The sequence below is a fragment of the Oryctolagus cuniculus genome, chromosome 4, assembly GCF_964237555.1.
Source record: "Oryctolagus cuniculus chromosome 4, mOryCun1.1, whole genome shotgun sequence".
NCBI classification, from domain to species: Eukaryota; Metazoa; Chordata; class Mammalia; order Lagomorpha; family Leporidae; genus Oryctolagus; species Oryctolagus cuniculus.
This window is the reverse complement of record NC_091435.1, coordinates 12,267,124-12,292,063: the sequence shown is the minus strand read 5'-3', so window position 1 is coordinate 12,292,063 and position 24,940 is coordinate 12,267,124. Positions and strand designations below refer to the sequence as shown.

The 24,940-nt window shown below is 40.3% G+C and overlaps 1 protein-coding gene across 32 annotated transcripts in view; it reads right to left on the bottom strand.

Moving 5' to 3' along the window:
• The window catches only part of SYNJ1 (synaptojanin 1), a 105,860-nt gene that overhangs the window by 59,892 nt on the left and 21,028 nt on the right, over positions 1–24,940 (bottom strand). For all 32 annotated transcript variants that reach the window (XM_051858816.2, XM_051858818.2, XM_051858805.2 and 29 more), the window contains 7 exon segments: positions 14,003–14,089; positions 11,984–12,251; positions 8,718–8,943; positions 8,084–8,167; positions 4,547–4,608; positions 2,942–3,038; positions 1,658–1,827 (listed from right to left, as the gene is read on the bottom strand). In XM_051858816.2, coding sequence (XP_051714776.2) covers positions 1,658–1,827; positions 2,942–3,038; positions 4,547–4,608; positions 8,084–8,167; positions 8,718–8,943; positions 11,984–12,251; positions 14,003–14,089 — 994 coding nt within the window.

Genomic DNA, 24,940 nt, shown 5'->3' with positions numbered 1-24,940 from the left:
ACTGTGCAATTACTCCTCATGTAGGATCTCTGTCCTTAATGTGCTGTACATTGTGATTTAATGCTATAACTAGTACTCAAACAGTATTTTTCACTTTGTGCTTCTATGTGGGTGCAAACTGTTGAAATCTTTACTTAATATATACTAAACTGATATTCTGTATATAAACAGAATTGAAAAAAGAAAAAAAAAAAAAAAAGAAGAGGAGCAGCCAGGACTAGAACCAGTGCGCATATGGGATGCTGGCACTGCAGGCCAGGGCTTTAACCCACTGTGCCACAGTGCCGGCCCCTGGACTTACTTCTAAGGGTACAGTTTAAAAACTTGCCATGGGACTCCAAATCCCATTAAGCTTGGTGGTAAAAATGCCATCTTACTTGTTTGTTTGTTTGTTTGTTTGTTTTTTGACAGGCAGAGTGGACAGTGAGAGAGAGAGACAGAGAGAAAGGTCTTCCTTTGCCGTTGGTTCACCCTCCAATGGCTGCCGCGGCCGCGCGCCGGCCGGCACACCGGCCGGCGCACCGCGCTGATCCGATGGCAGGAGCCAGGAGCCAGGTGCTTTTCCTGGTCTCCCATGGGGTGCAGGGCCCAAGCACCTGGGCCATCCTCCACTGCACTCCCTAGCCACAGCAGAGAGCTGGCCTGGAAGAGGGGCAACCGGGACAGAATCCGGTGCCCCAACCAGGACTAGAACCCGGTGTGCCGGCGCCGCTAGGCGGAGGATTAGCCTGGTGAGCGGCGGCGCCGGCAAAATGCCATCTTACTTGTTAAAGTGATCATATTAAGATGCTCATATAGACAGGATTAAGTGTTAAAGTGATCATATAAATAGGATTAAGTGCCTGGTAATAATAATAGATAGAACTGAAAAGGATAGAAATGTTCCAACATGGGAAGCAATCCACTTAGCAGACTCATCGAATGACAATCGCTTTAAGTACCACTCTCACTTTAGAAGCAGCCCTTAAGGCTTCCTGTTCTGGCTGAAAAGCCCAAGAGAGTTATTTCAGGTGCGGAAGGCCAAGATACTGTGGCAAAAAATGTCCTATATGAAGGGTCTCTGTGAGTGAGACCCCAAAGGAAAGAAGTGGCCATCAAAGAAGGATATACTTTTCTCAAAAGGGAGGAGAGAACTTCCACTTTGCTTATGGCCTTGTCCAAATGCTGATGGAGTTTGTGGACTCAAAAGGCTCTCATAGCCTAGGCAGCTCATGTCAAGAGCCTCGGTGGTCACTGATGTCATATATAAGAGTGTTAATTGTTAAACTAACAACAGGAGTCACTGTGCACTAACTCCCTTTGCAGGACTTCTGTCCTCAATGAGTTGTATTATAAAAGTTAACTGTAAAACTAGTTCTCAAACTGTGTGTGTGTGCAAACTGTTGAAATCTTGACTTTGTATACACTTGGTCTTCTGTGTACAAAGTTAACTGAAAATGAATCTTAATGGAGAATGGGACTGACAAGGGGAGGGAGGGCGGAGGGGTAGGAGTGTCGGTGGGAGGGCAGATATGGTGGGAATAATAACTACATTCCTAAAGTTGTACTTACGAAATTTGTATTCCTTAAAAAATAACTTTTAAAAAAAGTTGTATGTTATGAATAATTTTAAAATTATAGCAAAGTTCCAATTTAAAGACAGAGAAACAGAACAAACCTTTGAACTTCATTTCCATCAAAATAAAAAAATCCATAATCTATAAACTTTTGGACTTGAGGCTTAAGAATACTATGTAATTTTTCTGCTTTTCCTCCTTTGACCATTTGATGGTAATCAAAATTCACCATCTGGATTTCAGCAGCATGTTCAGAAGCTTTCAAATGACTCTGAAAGTAAAATAGTAAAGATTTAATATATGCTCACTAAATATGATCTTGTCAATGTTATGAATGAAAACTTATATTTTAAATTAAAATCTCAGCATGTTCCCTGAAAATTTTACTAATTCTTCAAAGATTTCATCAACACTGGAAGTAAAATGGAGTCACTTGCTGAAACTGATACCATCTTTTCCCTAAAATCTCAATACTACCCATGAGAAATTAGGTGACACAATTAATACCAGGGAACTTAAACAATACTGGCATCTGGTTTAAACAGTGAAAAATTCCTTCCAATAATCAGCATTTTATTTTTATAACGCAAATTTAGTAACTGTTTATACCTATTATAGAATCTCACAATAAAGTGTCTTGTTTTTTAAGACAAAACGAGGGTAGATCCCATTTTTATACCTTTATTCAATACATACAAATACTTTAAGTTTACCACAAAAAGTCATTCTCTAATACATAATCTGTTCACAAGCTACAAACATAGTTAAATAATTCAGCTGATTTTTAGATTTGAGAATCAACTTTTACAAAATGTTTTTTAAGTTTAAAATATGTAATATAACATACTATTCCATTTTTGATTTAATACTTACTAAAATATTGCTTCTTTAAAGGTCAGGTATTTCCTTGGGTTCCTAGTTACTGAAAATTCCCTAGCTTTCCCTCATAGGTAAAGAGGAGAAGACACAGTCTTACACCCACACAAATACACTATGCACTATTTCATAAGCATTTAAAGCAATGATTGCGGTTTCTAGGAAGTGGGCAGGGCGAAAAACAGATGAAGGAGGAAGCTGCCTGACATTTCTCCACTAGTGATAGGTGAATATTTTTGAAGAGGAAAGTTTATTTATTTGTTTTGGCTTCACCACTAAATGAACAGAAAACACTGTCAACTGTCTTTAAAGTTTTCCATAATTCCAACTTCAATATTAGCTTAAACTGTTTCCTAATAGCCCTAAAGAGTTAAAAGGTTCTGATAAGTACCCCATCTTTTTAAGGGAGTAATGTACTTCCAGGGAGATTTTGGTTACTGTATTATTTTACTTTTGTAATACCATTCTAAGCGTCCCTGGGCCAGAAAGAAAGAAGTGTCCATACTCACCTGGAATGCCTTACTTAGCATATGTTCACCTTCCTTAGATCCAAGCAAATTAACTATTATTTGTTTACCATATAAATTCTTAAGTGTTCTAAAATGCCTATTGAAGGAAGGAAAAAAGTTTATGTCAAATTATACCCTAAAACTTTTTTTCATAAACAAGAAATCATTATTAAATGGAACCTACGTGGCAATATTTAAACCATACAATTGGCAAAATTGGGTATAAATTCATTCCATCTGATCTCAATTTATGAAGACACAAGTTAATATACTTTCCGCTCTGACTTACGGGATATCAGTACTACTCTCACAATATGCTGGAACTGTGGGTCATCCAGCTGCCTTCCCACTCTGTGAGGCTGGCATCAGAGACAGAGCCTAAGCTCTGAGCTGGGCCACAAAGGCAGAAAAAGGATGGAGGCTGGCATACTCTAGGAGGGATCTCCCTTCTAGCTCTAGTCTTAAGAAAAGGCCCTAAATATGGCTCTTTCTTCTAGCCTGTACCCATTCAAGAGGCTATAAAGAGCAAGGTCATACAAAGTAAATATAACATGAGTTACATCTATAACTTTAAATTTTTAAGAAGTTACATTTTAAAATGTAAAAAGAAACAAATGAAATATATATATTTAATACAGTTAAAATATAATTTCAAAATATAACCAATATAAAAAATTAATGAATTATTTTATAATCTTATTCTCCTTACTAAGTTTCTGAAATCCAGTGTGCATGTTACACTGGCAATACATCAATTTGTATTAGTCACATTTTAAGTGCCCATGTGGTTAGTAGCTACCACACTGGACAATGCACCTGAAGAGGAAGTTTTAAGGTCGAGAGATTAAGATCCACACTTCCAGTGTCACCACTTCTAGAAGTCCTAACTCTAGGTGTCATGGTCTCCCAACTAAATTAGAAGTCAGAAAGTCTGGGGCTGGCATTGTGGTATAAAGGGTTAAGCCACCACCTGGAGCACCAGCATCTATATGACAATGGTTCAAGTCCCAGCTTGTCCACTTCCAATGTAGCTCCCTGGTAAGGTGCATAGGAAAGCAGCAGAAAACAGCCCAAGTCCTTGGGCTCCTGCACCCATGTGGGAGACCCAGATGAAGCTCCTGGCTCCTGGCTTCCGCCTGGCCCAGCCCTGGCCATTGCGCCATTTGGGAAGTGAACCAACAGAGGAAAGACCTCTGCTGTCTCTCTAACTCTGCCTTTCGAATAAATAAAATAAATCTTAAAAAAAAAAAGTCAGAAGGCCTTAGAGCCAAAAAAGCTTAAACAAATCAGTATAGGTGTATATAATGTTTTCCATGAGAAATAAAGAAAATTACACTATTTGACAGTGGTCAATGACATGTCCCCACAGTTCCAATGTGCCTGTTCCCACACCCTTCCTTTCCCTACCCCCTACTTAGCTGCTGTTTTAAAGTTTGCCCTTCTCCAAATTTGAATGTTTATTATAAATCTAAAGCTCTTTCAATCTCATACTGATTAAATCAATCAGCAATGCAGCATTTGATTTTTTAAAAAAAAAATCGGTAAATAATCCTATTGCTCACCAATATCAAAACTTACTACAGTGTATAAAATAATCAGTCTTACCTGTCAAAAGCAGGTGCATTGGCTTCAAATCCCCTTGACATACGGACACGATGGGATCCCACCTTCAATAAGAAAAATACATACACTCATAACAAAAACTAACATGTAGAAAAGAGAAATATCATTGTGTACAATGTTATAGTTAATTTGCTGAACACACATTGCTATATAAAATAACTGATTTTAATTCATGATACTCTTTGTAAAAACATTCTAGGGGCCTCCTCTCCCTTTTATTCTTAAAAGAGCAACTTCATAAAAGAAATTAGCAGATATACTAATACAAAACACCTGTAAACCAATAGGAATTCTCATTGATGAAAGATATTTTTAAGAGTAATTTCATATATATTATCTTGTTTTAAGCCCAAACTATGTGCCCCGTGTTGAGCAATTTTTAAACATACCTGAAATACAGACAGGTGAAATAAGTTACCCTCTTAGAGCAACCTAACCAACTCCATGAGAGATTCAGATGTTTTAGTCCCTGGACCTAAATCCCTACTCTTCCAAGCAGCCTACTGATACAATGTCTGTGCAGCTGTTTCCTCTGCCATGCTGAAAACTCTAGTCACCTCTTCTTCACCAAAAGCTCCAACAAATTAAAACACATCACTGCTTCCAGGAAAAAAAAAAAAAAACAGACTTCCCAAGTTAACCTTTTCTTCTTGGTGTCAGACCTTTGTCCATTCAACCTCATCTCTCTTCCTCTCTGTGTGTAAGAAAAGAAAAATTATAATGGTCTACATGGGTAGATACGTGTTATCTCATTTATTTTTATTAGTCCAAAATTTCTGATTCTGCCCACAGAAAGATGAGGATGAATGGACAAAGGTCTGATGCCAAGAAGAAGTATAAGACGAGAACAGATTACTTCCCTGCACTCCACTTCTAGACATTTCTCTCTGAGACTCTGGGATCAAAGTTCCCCAGAATTCATTCTCACTGACCTGTGACTTTAAAAACAGTATGCGAGGAAGAATGCCAAATAAATCATGCAGTCTAAGAAATGAAACTTAGAAAATGAGCTCTACTATGTTTATCTAATTCTGAAACTAAATTAATAGTATTATTTATCAAGCATTTGCCCTTGCTGTCCTAAGTCAATCTAGTGACTATCCTAATAACCAGTGGATTCTTTGCTTCTTTTTTTAAAAAACATTTTATTTATTTATTTGAAAGTCAGAGTGAGAGAGAGTGAGAGAGAGTGAGAGAGAGAGAGATCTTTCATCTGCTGGTTCACTCCCCAAACGGCTGCAACAGCCAAAGCTGGGTCAAGCTGAAGCCAGGAGCCAGGAGCTTCTTCCTGGCCTCCCATGTGGGTACAGGAGCCCAAGCACTTTGGTCCATCTTGTGCTACTTTCCCAGGACACTGGCAGGGAGATGGATGAGAAGAGGAGCAGCCAAGATTTGAACTGATGCCCATATGGGATACCAGCACTGCAGGCAGCAGCTTAATCCGCTAAGCCACAGTGCCAGCCCCTCTTTGTTCCTTTTGACAAGAAATTCTTTAGCCTAACTCACATCTAGATTCAGTTTCACTTTATAGTACTTAACAGTCTTCAAAAAAGAATTTTTAAAAAGATTTCATTTATTTATTTGAGAGGTAGAGTTACAGACAGTGAGAGGGAGAGAGAGAGAGAAGTCTTTGAACCGCTGGTTCACTCCCCAGATGGCCGCAATGGCCAGAGCTGCCCCGATCTGAGGCCAGGATCCAAGAGCTTCCTCCTGGTCTCCCACACAGGTGCAGGGGCCCAAGGACTTGGGCCATCTTCTACTGCTTTCCCAGGCCACAGCAGAGAGCAGGATCGGAAGAGGAGCAGCCGGGACTAGAACCGGCGCCCACATGGATGCTGGTGCCACAGGCGGAGGATTAACCTACTGCGCTGCGGCCAGCCCCCAAAAAAGAATTTTAAAAAATTTCTTTACTTATTTAAAAGGCAGAACAGAGAGAGACTGAGAGACAGAGAGATCTTCTACCTACTGGTTCACTCCACAAATGGCTACAAAATCCAGGACTAGGCCAAGTCAAAGCCAGGAGCCATTTAGGTTGACCACATGATTGGCAGGGACCCATGGCCACTTTCTGTTACCTTCTAGGCACATGAGCAGGAAGCTGGACCAGAAGCCGAGCAGCCAGGTCTCAAACCAGTACTCCAACAGACACAGGTGTTCCACGCCGCAGCTTAACCTGCTGTGCCAACACCAGCCCCCTTGGCCAGTCTTAAGTAAATTAACAAACCTCAAGAGATAAATAATTTTTCTCCATACTAACCAACCTAGAATGTAAGAGATCCAGCAGTAAACTAAAAAGAAGGCAAGAGGCCGGCGCCCAGGCTCAATAGGCTAATCCTCCGCCTTGCGGCACCAGCACACCGGGTTCTAGTCCCGGTTGGGGTGCCGGATTCTGTCCCGGTTGCCCCTCTTCCAGGCCAGCTCTCTGTTGTGGCCTGGCAGTGCAGTGGAGGATGGCCAAAGTCCTTGGGCCCTGCACCCCATGGGAGACCAGGAGAAGCACCTGGCTCCTGCCTTCGGATCAGTGCAGTGCGCCGGCCGCAGTGCGCCGGCTGTGGTGGCCATTTGAGGGTGAACCAACGGCAAAGGAAGACCTTTCTCTCTGTCTCTCTCTCTCACTGTCCACTCTGCCTGGCAAAAAAAAAAAAAAAAAAAGGCGGCGGCAAGATTTTCTGTCCTTTTTCTCCATACTATAGGCTGAGACACAAAACTTACTATACACATCCAGAAGCCTACAGTGAATATGATTTACACTTTTGGGACTATGGGTTTTTGAACAAAATACAAGATTATACGGTTAGGCATAATCCAATACTATGACCTAAAATTTTATAAATATTTTATTTTAAAAATTAGACATTTTTATTGTCAAAAGAAAGTTAAAAAATTATCAGAAAACATACTGAAGATAACAGTTCACCACAAATTACAATGTAAAATGTTAGTACCGAACATGCTATCAATAAAAACAATAGCTAAGCCTACTTGGTGCTGTGTGCCAAGCACTATTCTAAGTGCTTTTCACCTAATCCTGACAGTAGATACTATCACAATCATTTCCATTTCACAGAAGAGGAAACTGGGACACAGATAGGCTCAGTCATCTCCCAAAGACAACAGAGCAGGTGGTGGCAGAGTTGGGAGCCCAGCTGAGAGGCCAGTTCGAGAGGCTTTGCTTTAACTACAATCTTTTTCTACCTCAAGAGACTAAACTGTTGCACACTAAGATAATGACATAATCAGTATGGAAAAACTTTGAAAAATCAATGTAATATAATGCACCTCAAAAACTGAAAAACTAAACATAGCAATTGGATTTCCATGGATATTTATTCTGAAAGGACATTAAGGGGGAATAAAAAGAGAATTCTAGGAACATGGTATTCAAATCCCCATCTGCAAATCTAACTAGTAATACTAGGTAGAATAATAGAACCATGAATGAATTAATGAACTATTCTAAAGGTTTAAAGAACAGGGAAAATTTTCAAGAGGAAAAGAAAAAAACTGTCAAACACATACTTGCAACCCTGGTTGCTCCCAGAACAATGGAACAGATCCCCGGATTTGTATGAACGAAGAAACAGAGTCATCTAAGTACACAACCTACAAAGAAAAATAGTACGTAAAGTGTCTCTTACTTCTGTATCAGATAAACAAATTTCATTTTAAATCTCAGTGTTTTATATGTATCTTATGTTTCACTCAATTTTGTTCTTTAGTTTTTAAAAATATTTTTCAAAATCTAAAAGACTTGCATTGGGCTCAGGACCTGGCCTAAAATTATAATTATACAGTTTTACAGTCACAAATATCATAACTTCTAATTTTCAGATAGTACACATGTCTATCATTAAGAGTTGGGTTTGATTCAATTTCACACATACATACAACCTTTCTTAAGTTCTCTAGATCTGAGGATTTCTAAGTTCCCTTGCAAATACACAGCACTGACTACTCCATGCTAACTACAGAGTATCTTGTTACCTATTTGAAGAGCAACACCAAAGTAGGCTTGTTTTAGGGAAGCTTTCCTTAAGGTCAGTAACTTTTTATAGGTGTAAAAACCGTTCTGATAAAATAAAAATCTGCTCTTCTAGTATTTTCTGTGCATCCCCTAGAATACATGAATTAAGCAATATAAATCATTATATACCTGTTCTGTTTCTACAAAATTGGCGACGTGACCATCATCATTTGTACCGCGGACATTAAACCTGGTCCCAGCTCGTTCACAGCTTAGTCTTGAAATGAGGCAAGCCTTTGCCTGCTTATGAGCAGCATAAATTGTTCTGATTTCTACTCCCCCACACATGAGGCGTAGCAACCAGTCATCACAGTTCACACCATAGTGCTTGAGATGTAAATGCAAAGACTGATTCCTAAAAAAAAAAAAGACTTTTCTGCATTAGGTTACTGAGTACTAAATAACAAAGCACAGACTGCAAATGCTGCTCTCAGAACAATAATTTCCTGTTATCAAATTAAAATGCACCAAGAATAAATGAATTCATTTAAATTACCTATGCCACAGATCAGAAGATTAGGCTATAAAATGAGATCCTTGGGGGTCAGTGTTGTGGTACAATGGGTTAAGCTGCAGCCTGGGAAACCAGCACCCCATCTGAGTGCCACTTTGAGTCCCACTGCTCTGTCTCTGATCCAGCTCCCTGCTAATGCACCTGGGAAAGCAGCAGCAGATCGCTGGAGTGCTGAGGCCCCTGCTACCCGTGCTGGAGACCCATATGGTGTTCCAGGCTTCTGGCTTTGGCCTGGCCCAGCCCCAACTACTGTGGCCATCTGAGGAGTGCACCAGCAGATGGGAGCTCGCTCACGTGTGCAACTCTGCCTTTCAAATAAATATACTATTAAAAAAATAAGAACTTTGGACAGAGTGTGATCTATGATCCACAGAATCATTTTTTAATTAGTATCTGTGTGTCTCATTTCTGTCATATTTTTATAAATAATTCTAGCTTGTTATAAAAAGTTGAATATACACATCCAATTCCACTTTATAAAACTATTTTTAAGACTTTACTTTTATAAGTCTCTATTTTAATTAATCTGACTAAAGTTGCCAAATGTGGCTATTGCATTAGACAATGCACGTATAGTTTTCCATCCCTCCAAATCTGTTTAGCATTCTATGTAATAGATGGTTTCCAAACATTTCAGAGGAAAAAAGTTTCATTTAAACACACACACAGATACCTAGTGACTGTAAAATAGATATACTCAAAGTCTCCACAACTGAAGCAGAGACAGGACTAGGCCTCTGCCAGACTTAACAAAAATACACTGTGAATCAAAAAAATCTCTTATTAATTATGAAGTGAATTTCTACATTATTGAAATTGGTTCTGAGTTTAGAACTCTTTTCTCATTTTAAGTGGAAACCTAAATCTGAACTGGTGAGACTGCTACTAAGGTGACATTACACCTGATGATCATTACTTTATTTTAAAAATACAATGACTAAGCTTCCATCCTTTACCATCACCTACACTGATGTGAGTCAAAGCTCAAGCTGTGACCCAGTCTGTCCAAGTACCACTGCTGAAACCTGCTTCAAAGCAGAATTAAGAGGCTTAATTGTCCCCATTTAAATAGACCTCAGATGCTACACATTTTGTGCAGCAGTTTCTTCTGCTGTCAGTTTCACTTTTCTTTAACGCCAATGTGTTTCTCTTCTCATTCTTTACACACAACTCTTAACTGGCAGCAGCTTCAAATCTCTAATGGAATAAAACTACACAGGCACTATGATAGGCATCTGACATGGCACTCTGACTACAAAATTACTGTAGCTGGAATATATTTCTACTGAGCTGCAAGGGGATTCATAATGAATTCTAAAAGACTGCATTTTTCTTTGCAAAGTGAAATACAATACTTAGCAAAATTGGAAAAATTTGCAAAATGACTAAAATTCATCTTTGGCATTTTAATCATCCCTCTGTTCAAACCTGTCTCCTCTGGGCCCTCATCTCTACCCTTAACTGGGTGAAAAGACGAATTATTCTTACTGGTTAAGTTCAGTGAATGTATCTGCACCTGCTCAGACTTCTAATATGGCAGGAAAGCCTTTATCTCTCAACCTAAGGAATTGTGGGTGTGGATGAGGAGGGAAAAAATCTGTAAGGACAGCTGCCCTGAGCACACCTGTGGCACGTTTACCTTTTTCAAGGGGCTTCACTGGCTTCCACCAGAAAATGCATAAATGTGACAACGTTTTCATTCTTGGAAGCCTATTTCTGAGTTTGATGAAAGCACATCCCATCCTCACTAGCTTTTTTGTGTTGCTAGGACTTTATGTCCACTCATCTGTGCTGTTAACCTCTCCACTACCACGACCGCCCCCGAATCTGTTCTTCCTCCGCCCCCATCGTCTCTTCCTCTGCTAAGTCTCTAATAAACCACACCCTAAAGCCTTTTTTCAATCTGCCTTTCCTTCTCCCCACTGCTCTGGTCAATACACTTCCTATGTGAGTGATCAAGATATTAGTCTAAAGATACTTTCCTATCCTACGCTGCTGTTGATTTTGAGTCCTCTGAGAGCCAGGAAAAATGGCACAAGCAAGACTGTGCTATCAAGGACCATACACACCAAAATGCAAGGGTGGGAACACTTCGAATCTGAACTACCCAAGGAAGCCAAGAGAAGACAGTCTGGGACTTTGGCCTCATAATGTATGTCAATATAATGAAATCTAATTGGTACATGGTATTAAGGAAAGTATAAACATTGATTCTGGTTGTAGACAACAGAACTACTATACAAGAAATTTGGTCTGCTACATTGAAGCAGTACTAATTATAGTCCTGTATGTTCTGCTCTTCATTCATGCCTACTTACAACAGCATGTTACATATTTTATATATGTTATTATATATAACATACAATGCACAATCAATTAACTTCATAAGTTTTATTGGATATTGGACTATAGTACTGGACCTTATCCTAGATCATTTTTTCATAGTCCAATGCTCTTAAATCAAGATAATCTACTTACAACCTTAAAATTAAAAATAATAAAGGAATATTGACTTAGGAAAGTAATACTGCCAGAGAAAAGATCTCAAAACCAAGAATAGTAATTATGAGCAACACAATTTTATTATAACTGAGTTCATTCCAAAATTCAAGCCAGTATTTTCCATTGCTTTGTGAGACAAAAGGTCAGTCTAATCAGGGAGAGTAAAAGGGTTTCATGGGACACATCAACCTCAGCAAACTGGGAGTGGCCCCCGCCACGCTCACTGGGGATTCTGGAGCAGCAAAGAAGAGGATGCTCAACCAGCAAGGCCCATCCCTTGCTGCCTTTGCAAATAGCAGCTGTTGAACCTATGATGCCCAAATTACCAAGCTACCGCATCGCATATGATTATAAAGGGAAAAAATAAAACAAGACTCACCAGAAAAACCTATTATCAGTTGTGTGCTCCTGCACACTACGATGTGCATTAAGACTCAGATCTAAACTGACTCCAGATGCAGACCACGCAAAATAAAAGTTTCCTGAATTCAAAACTTTTCGCACTTCTGAAATGCGATCCTCATCTGAAGAATCAATTCGAAGGGATATAAACTCAGTGGAAGTAACTCGGAAAACTTCAGATTCTTGAATTTTCCCAACAGACATACATCCAGTGACTAGGACCAGATAATGTAACATAGTATCACCTGCAAAAACCAAAGATTTTAGTGGATTAAAAATCCCAGTATTCTTTAGGCTACTTATTTGTTTCTTCGTGTTTCTACATCTTTTAACTCTGATACCATGATTATTTTAAACCTATCATGAACATGTTTAGATCCACAGCTAGATTTCTTTTTAGCGGGAACAAAAAAGTTTCTTAAAGTTTAAATACATTTAATATAGAAAGCATTTCAACATTAACAGGATAATCTCATATTTAGGAAATTGTTCCCCCACTGAATATGAAGCTGCAAAAATTTATCAAATAAAACATATATGGGGGAGAGCATGGCAGGCGGCGTGGCACATGATGGTAAGCTGCCGCTTGCAATCCCTGCATCCTACATTGAGTTCGAGTCCCAGCACCTCTGCTTCTGATCCAGCTTCTTGCTAATACATCCATGGAAGTGGTGGATGATGGCTCAAGTGCTTGGGACCCTGATACCCATATGGGAGCCCCAGATGTGGTTCCAGGCTCCTGGATTCAGCCTGGCCCAGCTGTAGCTATTGCAGGCATTTGAGGAGTGAAGCAGCAGATGGAAGATCTCTGTCCATCTCTGTTTCTCTGCCCTTCAAGTAGATGAAAAAAAGTGTGTATGTGTATGTGTAGCCTTCACGATCTTCCCTTATGTTTGTTAGAAAGTTCAGTTAAGACAATGGATGTGAAAAATTTTTTAATAAAGTTGAAAAATGGTTTATTAGTGTTAGCTGCTCATGATACATGAGCAGAAAGTCCCTGAGAACAATTTATAAAGCAATTTCATTTGCAAAAACTCTCAGACATTTTTTCATCTAATTGTGACAAAAATTCTATGAAATCAGTATGAGGTTGGAATTGAGCAGTGGTGTATGCTAGCACAGGTTCTGACACAGGCAGAAGTCGCCCTGAATCCTGGCTCTACCAATTCTAGACCAACCTCAGTATGTCGGCATAACCAATCTGAGAAACCCTCTCTTATAAAAAGAGTCTATTATTTTAGTACCTTGGTAGACTGTGAGGATTACCTAAGACGTATTAGCAATAAATCACTTTGCATAGTGGTTTATACATGACAGATCCTTAACAAATGACAAATCTCCATTTTAACAGACCACTACCAAAGTATGTCGATGAACTGTTACTAGCACATAATGAGAAGAGGAACGACCACACCACTAAACTCACCCTTCCGTGTAGCTGATTCTTTCTCCCCCCCGTAGTTAGACTTTATCAAAGAAGGAAGCCATGTGTTGGATTTACCTGACAGAGCAAGCTCCTTACCTTATCACAGACCAATACAAAACAATTCAAGGACCATCATCAGTCTTGGGGCCGCATGTGGAGTCACACCATTATAGATAAAGGTTAAAAGGCTCAAACAGACTTTCTCAATCCAATACAGATGTATTTTCTACTACAAACCAGAGAAATCAGTGTAGTTCCCAAGAAGACACCTTTTCCTAAATGCACTGAAGCAAAGAAAAAGGGCAATGTCCTGATTTTGTTGGACAAAATTTTGTTTGGACATTGCTTCTGGAACTTGAAATCACAGAAGTTTGAGTTTGCATGCTGCAAGTTTGTGTGTGTGTGTTTTCAGGCAATATGACAAATTAAGCTTAAAGTTTAGATGTTTAAATACTTCTAACTCAAATATGGAATCCTAAATTCTATGTAGGTAATCTCTCTCAAATCCCTGCATTACAAAAAAAGAAATATTTTTTAAAAGGGTTGAATTATACCGAATAGCAAACTCACCCAGATTTAATCGTAAAACACCTAGGAGTCCATATGCATCCAATACTTTTGAGTATGTACCCTTGATTGCCTCTTTTTCTGCAGATGCTGCAAATAAAGTTTTTGGTTAAGAAAAATGACATCAAACATTGGATTCTATTTACCCCAGAGTCTCAATAAAAAATTTTTGAATCTGATATTCTTAACATAAAAGTGCTATTTTTTCAAGATAGTAATTTAACCGTACTTCTCAGAGTTAGCAATTATTCCAGTACCATCTATTAATCAATCCATTCTCTCCTACTGATCTGAACTCAGTCTTATCATCTTTATAAAACTGATACTTTTAGTGCTTTAAACATAGAAAACTGGGGCTGGCGCTGTGGCTCACTTGGCTAATCCTTTGCCTGCGGTGCTGGCATCCCATATGGGCACCAGGTTCTAGTGCTGGCTGCTCCTCTTGCAGTCCAGCTCTCTGCTGTGGCCCGGGAAGGCAGTGGAGGATGGCCCAAGTGCTTGGGCCCTGCACCTGCATGGGAGACCAGGAGGAAGCACCTGGCTCCTGGCTTCGAACTGGTGCAGTGCCGGCCATAGTGACCATTTGGGTGATGAACCATTGGAAAGAATACCTTAAAATAAAATAAAATAAACATAGAAAACTAATCAAACTTTTAAATAATGAAAGCTAATGGTGCCATTAGTATAGGAATGAAGGAATAAGTCTAATCTTTGACTTAATTTATTTTTTCTGCTATAAAGTTAGTATTGTCATACTAATGAGAATAATCCACAAACTAATTTCCCTAGGAGAAGCTACTGTGGTTATTCTATTGACAGAAAAAGTAGCAACAAAAAACAAATCTTGAAACTTTATAGGAAAAACCTTCCTAGTGTTGTACTTAGAAAGCAGATTAAAAATTTGATCAAAAACCCAAGAAATGTAAGCCACAGCTAATATTTCAGAGGATAATTACAAATAATTGCTATAGGCCACAAGTCAGAAAGGTCTGACCCTGTTTCTCATTTCTTCCCTTTCTCTTCCAGATTTCCTTCCTTCTCTACTGCCTTCCCTTTTCCATTCCCTACCTCACACCTGCTCACCTCCTGGTTCTCTGGTTCACTGCTTATTTACCTCTTAATCTTTTGTACCTGCCCAAATTTTCCTTACCTAATTTATCTACAATATAGAATTATATCAGCACTTGCATGTGCCACATTAAAAAATCATGCAAGCAGATTCTTAGGACCTTTCCATTTCCTGTCTTTATTGCCTACAAGAGAGCTTTTCTTGGCCTATTGCTTTTCCTAATACATCTTGGCAGTTCGCAGTCTATAGAGATTTTTTTTCTTTGCCTAGAAGTTCTTTTCCAAGGTTCCACAGAACATCTCATTCCTCTGTTTCACCTCTTTATAGACCACCTTTTTTTTTTTTTTTTTTTTTTAAGATTTTATTTACAGAGAGTGGGAGAGACAGAGTGGGAGAGACACAGAGAAAGGTCTTCCATCCACTGGGTCACTCCCCAAATGATCACAACAGCCAGAGCTGGGCGATCTGAAGCCAGGAGTCAGGAACTTCTGGGTCTCCCATGCAGGTGCAGAGGCCCAAGCACTTGCGCCTTCTTCCACTGCTTTCCCAGGCCATAGCAGAGAGCGGATTAGAAGAGGAGCAGTGGAGACACAAATTGGCACCACAGGCAGAGGCTTAGCCCACCACACCACAGCGCCAGCCCCTAGACCACCTACTATTAAGCCTTCTTCCTGGTGACCTCACTTGGATCTTCTGATGAGTTTGTGCTGTTAGCTGGCAGCACAGGCTGACTAAACGACTCAATTACTCAATTAGCTGATAGCAGCCTTTGTTAAACCACCCACTATGAAACTAAGGAGTGGGGAAAAGTTCACCAGGCCATTAAGGTTATGGGGATTTGTATTTCATTCTGCATTGCCAGAGCGCCTAGTAGTAATACTGCATATATGTTTGTGGAACAGCTTTTCCTAATATTCAATGACAAGCAATACAAATACAAAGTATCATAGTATTAATTGTATTTTATAAAGTAAAACATGATTGTCTTCAAAACATGCACTAAGAGTACCACATGTATACAAAAGCAAACATGAGAAAGATCTGTTATAGCTCACATGACAGAGGGCAAGACATCCAGGAAAATATTATTCCAGACTTTCACAGGTTTCATGTTAAGATATAAACAATAATACCATCATTAATAGATAATATGGAAATTACTACATGGATCCTTTTCAGCAACAATTATCATTTGGGTTCAAATATCAGTAGATAGTAGGAGCTTAAAAGAAAATGTAATTTCAATATTAAGTCATCATCTTCCCTCAGAAAACATAAAAGGTCACTCTATAACTTATTTACCATGCAACAAAACATTCCCTCTTCAAATAACGCATAACATTAACTGTGCTCCAAATACATGAACAACATACCACATCTCTCAGGTTCAATGAAGGCTCATCGAATAGACTGTTTCCAGTTCAAATATGCAAACAAATGCCATGCTGATTAGTTATTTTGTATTATATTTGGAGACTCGGGAAAAAAGATATTCCCTTGGACCTTAAACTAATGTACATATTCTTAGGCTAAAGCATGCTAAAGGAAAGGAAAAATAAATCAATGAGTAGATGAGATGTCATTTTCCTTATCAGTGTTTTGATTTCCTCCCAATGTTAAAAGAAATCTAAAAATAATGTTTCAGCTGAGGTATCTGTATATCATTTCTGTGATTATGAGGACAGTAACTAACACTACACTAGACATTTTCATGCATCTTTCAATTCTATTTCCATTGACATATGATGAAACAGGCTCAGAGAGGTTACTAATTTGTTAGTTACTAACTTGTCTAAGCTTAAACAGCCAGAGTCACAGAATGAAGTCTGTAAGAGAAGGGACTTTGTCTAGTTCCTGTCCTATCCCAGCAGCAAATCCATAATTGTTAAATTGATTTGATGAGTGAAATTTCAGAGCCATATGAACTCTTAACTCCAGGCACTTTCAATTTCATAAAGGAAAACATTCTTCCAAAATCTATTCTTTTATCCAAAGGATAAAAAGTTCTTCCTTATATGCGTCAAAGGTTTGGAACAGAATAAACGGAGGTCCAGTGTAGGTTGTCAGAACCTGAGAAGAATAAGGATGGTCCTGCATGTGGAGCTGAAGCCAGGGAGGGAGGAGAGTGTAGCAAGCACCTGGGAGAAGGGAGGTGCTCAGGTCTGATTAGGGTGTGGAGGGTGGAGTCTACGGCAGGATGTTGGAGGAGCCCCGGCAAATGTCAGAGCTTGAGAGAGGTAAGCGGGGCAGGGTACACAGGAGGGAAGCACGGGGCAGAGTGCTGGAGCTCCAGTGGGGTGAGGAGGCCACCCATGTGGCAGAGGAGGACGCATGGAACAGGAGAGTGGCTATATACACAAAATTATCAAGAGTAATGGCAGTCAGGTTTCTCACTGTCAGAGAAGGGAGTTACAGATACGGAGAGAGAAAACTAGGATGAGGACTATAGCACTGCTTGGAACTGGAATGACTGGTATGAACTCACAGTTCTCTAGACAGAAAAAACACAGCTATGGGATATATACAGGTGCATATTGTACATAACATATACAAACACATTTATATATACTCCTTACTACTCTCCGTTGAGAGGAACTGGGATCAGCAACACTCCAGTTGCAACAAGCATACTGAATACCTAGATTTGGTTTCTAAACACCAATCTCCATTAAAAGAAACAAGGACTCCTTGACGAAGTGGCAGATGGCAGGGCAGAAACACAGACAAGATGAGTCTGAAACAATTCTTGTGCCACACAATAAGGACACAAAGAATAATGGAGACATATCACAAAAGCAAAGAAGCAACTAGAAGGGCCTGCCATTGGAAAAATCTGAGACAATTTGAAAAGCATCACAAAAACAGCAGGAGTAATGTATCAGAACCCAATGAATAAGCCCATGAATTCAAAGTCTGATGAGAAATGGTATGATTAAAGTTTCAAAGTACTTCACCTGGGGCTAACCTTGTGTAGTGGAAAAAGCCAACACTGGCATCCCATACTGGCACCAGTTCATATCCCACCTCCTCCACTTCCAAACCAGCTCCCCGCTAATGGCCTGGGAAAAGCAGCAGAAGATGGCCCAGTGCTTGGACCCCTGCCATTCACATGGGAGACCAGGAAGAAACTCCTGGCTGCTGGGTTCAGACTGTTCTAGCCCTGACCATTGCAACTACCTGGAGAGTGAACCAGTGGACAGAGACCTCTTATTCTCTCCAACTCTTTCAAATAAATAAAATCTTAAAAAAATTAAAAAGTACCGCTTCAAAATACTTTATTAACAAGTGTGGCAACAGGTGTTTAAGTTAGCATCTAAGAGGCCAGTTACGAAGTCCACATTCCCTATTGGAGTACCTGAGTTCAATACCTAGCTCTGGCTCCTGACTCTAGCTTCCTGCTCATGGGCACCCTGGGAGCCAGTGGTAATGGTTCATGTGACTGAATTCCTGTCACCCACATGGGAAACCTGGATTGCATTTCTGGCTCCCAGATTCACTACGGCCAAGCCATTTGGAGAGTGAAATGGGATGGGAGAGAGCAGATGGGAGCTAGCTCTTTTTTTTCCCTCTCTTGCTTTCTCTTTCTCTCCATCTATCGGTACCACTCAAATACGTAAATAAATGTTTGAAGTCTGTCAAATATGCCTGGCAGACCATCACCTTAATCAAATAACCAAAGTGAACATTAACAGTGAGAGACAAGTCAAAATTATGTGTTACCTGTTAATGAAAAAATGTGGCACCACTTCTGTAATACTCCTGCTAAGGATGTATGACCTGAATCAAAGCGTAAGGAACCATCAGGCAAACCCCGAATGAGCATCAATTGTAAATAAGAAGTGGCCTTCATCCTCGACGTTTTTAAAATCATATTTGTTAAAGACAGGAATTTTTCCAGATTGAAGAAGGCAAAAGAGATCTGACAAGTAAACAAAATGCACAAATCTGAACTGGACTTTTTTCTTATTATAAAAGACATTGTTGGGACAATTGATGAAACCCAAATGGAGCCTGAGGATTGGATATTAGTAATGTATCAACGTTAATTTGATATGGCTGTGTCACAAACACAAGAACTTCCTTCTAGGAAACACATCATGGGATATCTCATCAAATCAATAATGGGGTGTCAAGTCAGCAACTCTCAATTCAGAAAAGGTTTCTTGTACTGAATTTCAACTGTGTTGCATGTTTCAAACTGCTTCATAATTTAAAAAATGTAATGAGCAAAACTAAACTTTAAAAAGCACATATTCCTAAATTAAGAAGCTTTCATACCCAAATGGCTTTAATAACATAAACTCTTATAATACTTTGTTGGCCTTGCTCCGCTTTTTCTTTTTACATGATTGTTTATTTATTTGCATCTATTTGAAGGGCAGAGTGACACAGGGATAGTGAGAGTGCTGGTTCACTTCCCAAATGCCTACAACAGCCAGAGCTGGGCCAGACTAGAGACCAGAGCCCAGAACTCCATCTGTGTCTTCTATGTGGGCAGCAGGGACTCAAACACCTGAGCCATCATCGGCTGCCTCTCAAGCTGGAAAGGAGGCAGGTAGTGGCCAGAACTCAAATCAAAACTCCAATATGGGATGTAGGCGCAGCTTAACCTACTGTGCCATAGCACCTGTACCCTCCCTTACATTGTTTTTAAACATTTATTTATTTATTTGAAAGTCAGAGTTACTCAGAGAGTGAAGGAGAGGCAGAGAGAGAGAGAGAGAGAGAGAGAGAGAGAGAAAGTCTTCTATCCGCTGGTTCACTCCCCAAGTGGCCACAACAGCCGGAGCTGCGCCACTCTGAAGCCAGGAGCCAGAAGCTTCTTCCAAGTCTCCCATGCAGGTGCAAAGGCCCAAGGACTTGGGCCATCTTCCACTGTTTTCCCAAGCCATAGCAGAGAGATGGATCAGAGCTGCAACAGCCGGGATACGAACCAGCACCCATAAGGGATGCCGGCACTGCAGGTGGTGGCTTTATCCGCTACGCCACAGCACCAGCCCCCTGTACATTTTTTTAAATGGGGAAAATAGGTTTCTTTATGAGGCTCTGTAAAATAAACAAAAATGCAAGATGTAATATGGATAAGCCTAAAAAGATTATTGTTCCACTTCTCTGTTAATTTAATTCTAGAAAATAATTTGAGAATTTTCTACTACAAATAATTTAAAATGAGAAAGCTTAAACTCTATTATATAGGATAACATGCATAATCTGTAAATACATATGGCATTTGTAAATACTTCACAAAGCCCATTTCTTTTCCCCTTAATGTTATCTTCTTGCAAATGCGTCAGCTAAAATGACCAATTTGTTGTCCTTCGACGAGTCCTACATTCTTTTTTCTCTGTGCATAGTGTTCTTTCTATCTGGAATAACCTTTAGCTACCTTTGTATTTTCAAACATTACTCACCCTTCCTGAAGTTGTCCCTGATCACTCTAGTTGGAAATAGGTCTCCTGTCTTATTTATACTAAAGTCACTTGTATACCAGCAATAGAAACCAGGTCTTCTTTAGGGCAACCTTACACAGTCTGAACACTGCCGCTGTTGAGCAAGTAGTCATCTAATACACAAAAATTACTCGAGAGGCTGTGGCAAAAAACAACTGCTTTGGGGGCCGGCATTGTGGCAAAGTGGGTAAAGGCACTGCCTGGGACGTCCCAGCGGCTCCATTCCCAATCCAGCTCCCTGCTAACGGCCTGAGAAAAGCAGTGGAAGATGGCCCAGGTGCCTGGGCCCCCGTCACTCCCATGGGAGACCCAGAAGCAGCTCCTGGCTTCTACCTGGCTGAGCGCTGGGCATTGAATCCAGCAGATGGAAGATCAAAAGATCTCTGTCTCTCTCTCTCCCTCTCTCACTCTAGCTAGCTCTGACTTTCAAACAGATAAAGATTAACATTCTACCTTACCATTGTTAGTATTTCAATGCCCTCATTAATGACGTTTCCATTTAACAATTCCAGTAAGGTCTGGAAATTTTCATATGTGTATTTCTGTGGTAGGCAGTGAAGTAGGGGTGGGAGAAAACAGGCCTTGTTAAGTGATTGCCAACAGAGCTTAACTCAGTGGGGTTCTCCAGGTGGCAGGGTGTGTGGAGAGTTCAGTGGAAACAAACTGAAAGAATGGGCGGAAGTGAACGTTCAGGAGATATGAAGTTCAGGGAACTTTCCTGTTCGCGCAGTCTTTCCAGGTACCCATTGTGCTTTCAATGAGAGGAACAAACTGCCTTTTGTGGAGATGTTTGTATTTTTTTTCTTCCTAGTCACGGTGATTTTTAAACAAACAAGAAGCTAGGAAAAGCAAACCTTTCCTTTTACAAGTTGCTGATTTCTAACCACAAGTAGGTATAACAATCCAGTAAGTCCATTATTTTGGGAGTAAATGGAGGCAAACAAGACTTCAGCAGTTCAGCCAAGGTAAAGAGGCCTCCCCCTCTTTAGTTCACGGGTTAAACACATAAGCTAAGGCAAATCCGAAGTTACTGCTGTAACACCTTGAGGATAAATAGTACCTAACTCCCTCAGGAGCTTATTTTAAAAGAAAAAATTCTTCTTCCATGTCACACACAACAGTCTTCAATCTAATGCAAATATGTATTTACTAAGAACACAGAGCTATCTTAAGCACAAATATACAATTAGACCTACATTTTAAACACAGACCTAGAATTACCAGAACTGATCAACTAAAGGTCCTCTATACCACTCCTGGTGAATACATAAATAGAAACAAGGACAGAGGCAGCCATTCAGGCTGGTATTTAAGTCACTGGCTAACAAGCCTGTGTCCCATATCCAAGTACCTGGGTCTGATACCCAGCTCTGGCGCCTGACTCCAGCTTTGCGCTAATACACACCCTGGGAGTCAGCAGTGATGGCTCAGGTTACTGGATTCCTGTCACCCATGTGGGACACCTGCATTGAATTCTGGGCTCCCAGAACTGTCCTAGCGCCCTTGTGAGTACCTGGGGAGTAAACTAGCATTTTACTGGGTGGGGGCATTCTCTCCTTTCTCTCAGATTAAAAAAAAAAAAATGTTTTAAAGGCGAAAGGCAACAGAATAGAATTTAAACCAAAATAAAATGTGTTACTAAGTAAACATTTATTCTCACAAAAACATTTTTGAGACATCAGGGCAATTTGAACATAGACTAGATATCTGATATTTAAAAACTTAAATTTTCAGGGCCAGCACTGTGGCATAGTGGGTAAGGCCTTCACCTGCAGTGCCAGCATCCCATATGGGCACTGGTTCAAGGCCTAGCTGCTCCACTTCTGATCCAGCTCTGCTAAGGCTTAGGAAAGCAGCAGAGGATGCACTTGCATGGAGACCTGGAAGAAGCTCCTCGCTCCTGGGTCAGACTAGCCCAGCTGGGGCCATGGAGACCATTTGGGGAGTGAACCAGGGAATGGAAGACCTCTCTCCATGCCTCTGCCTCTCTGCAATTTGCCTTAAATAAATAAATAAATCATTAAAAAATATTTTTTTTCAGATGTGATGACAAAGAATTTGTGATTATGTTAAAGAAAAAAGGAGTCCTTATCATTTAGAAATATTTGCTGAAATATTTATGATGTCCAGACTTATTTCAATTTAAATGGGGCTAGAGAGATTGCAGATAGGGATATAGAGAAACAAAAGTGTCCAGGAGTTGATAACTGCTGAGGCTTGGGTGACAGATACCTGTGTGTTAATTACACTATTAACATATTACACTATTCTAATTTGAGGTAGGTTTTCTATGTCCTAAAATAAAAAGTCAAAAAATTTTTATTGTAGCAACATTCTTTGTCATACTGGATAATTCAGAAGGGAGATAACAGTCAGTAAGAGAGCCAGAAGCTACTAGAATTCTAAGCGATCAAACAGATATAGTCTCCAGTTACCCTAGACTAGGACTGTATTAGCCAAAAGTTCAACTGGCACTGAAACTTGAAAGACAGCAGTAAGTCCCTCAACTTTTGGAATGGGCCGGTGTGGTGGCACAGGTTAGGCTGCTGCCTGTGATGCCATCCCCTCATATGGGTGCTCATTAGTGTGCCAGCTGCTCCACTTCCGATCCAGCTCCCTGCTAATATGCCTGGGAAAGCAGCAGAAGATGGCCCAAATTCTTGGGCCACTGCCACCCACGCGGGAGACCAGGAAAAAGCCTCTAGTTCCTGGCTTCTGCCTGGCCCAGCCCCAATGGTTATGGTCATTTGGGGGAGTAAACCAGTGGATGCAAGATTTTTCTCTAACTCTGCCTTTCAAATAAAGAACAGCCTGTTCTTCCCCCATCAAATGAGGACTGTATGACAAAACAGGAAAGGAGATTTGAGAATTCTAGAATGTAGGCCCAAGAAAAGGTAAATTATTTTCTCTTATAATAAATGTTTTGCTTAGTTTTACCCTAAATAACTTAGCTTTAATAATGCACTCTGCTGAAACTGTTTGAACTTTTTTTTTTTTGGACAGGCAGAGCTAGACAGTGAGAGAGAGAGACAGAAAGGTCTTCCCTCCGTTGGTTCACCCTCCAATGGCCACCATGGCCAGTGCGCTGCGCCCATCCGAAGCCAGGAGCCAGGTGCCTCCTCCTGGTCTCCCATGCCGGTGCAGGGCCCAAGCACTTGGGCCATCCTCCACTGCACTCCCGGGCCACAGCAGAGAGCTGGCCTGGAAGAGGAGCAACCGGGACAGAATCCGGCACCCTAACTGGGACTAGAACCCGGGGTCGGCGCCGGCCTGAACCTATTCTTGGAAAATAATAAGTGTACTTTACTCATCACTGAAGAAGCTAAGAGAAATTTTAAAGTACATAAGGCCATTGGTAGTAATATCCTACAAGTTAATTCAGATAACTTAACTCATTCCTATGTTAGCTCTGTGCATGTTTTCAAAGTTTTTTGACCTGAACAAGTTAACAGCTGAAGGCTGTTACCTTACCTATAACTTTTACTATTTAAGCTACAGGAAGGGAACAAATACGGAAGCTGTAGCGACACCCTACTCATAAACTACAGAACATACTGAGAGCATAAGTGTATCCATTGTTCTCTATTACATTATTCACATTATCTTTTTTCTTGTTTTTTTTTTTTTTTTTTTTTTTTAAGCTGGAGAGGCTTACTTTCATAGTACTTGACCATATGACACAACTGGCATTATTTATTTATTTATTTATTTATTTTCTGACAGGCAGAGTTAGACAGTGAGAGAGAGACAGAGAGAGGGAGAGAAAGGTTTTCCTTTTTCTGTTGGTTCACCTCCCAAATGGCCACTACGGCCAGCATGCTGCGGCCGGCGCGCTAGGCTGATCTGAAGCCAGGAGCCAGGTGCTTCCTCCTGGCCTCCCATGCAGGTGCAGGGCTCAAGGACTTGGGCCATCCTCCACTGCCTTCCCTGGCCACAGCAGAGAGCTGGACTGGAAGAGGAGCAACCGGGACAGAATCTGGCGCCCCAAATGGGACCAGAACCTGGAGTGCCAGCGCCGCAGGCAGAGGATTAGCCTAGTGAGCCGCGGCACCGGCCTCGACTGGCATTATTCAGCTTTGTTGTTTTTGCACTATGCCCTCTCAAATTAGAGTTTGAGGCAAGTAATGAGGTGTTAAGATCAAACTATAGAAATTTAGATGCAAACATAAGCATGTGCCTACTTCCTGATTTGCCTGAGTTGCAAACCTAAGGCAGAGATTTCTTAACCACAGAACGGTTGTCACACAGAGATCAGATGCTGCCTTGCTGAATGGGAAAGAAGCAAAATTAATTTATCCTCCAAGATCTATACATAATTTAAAAGACACCTATATGTAACTTACAAGGTATTAAAGGGTTCATTTTAAATGTAAATTCCTATAATGTCTGATGAGTTATAATTATTCAAACTAAACAAAGCCA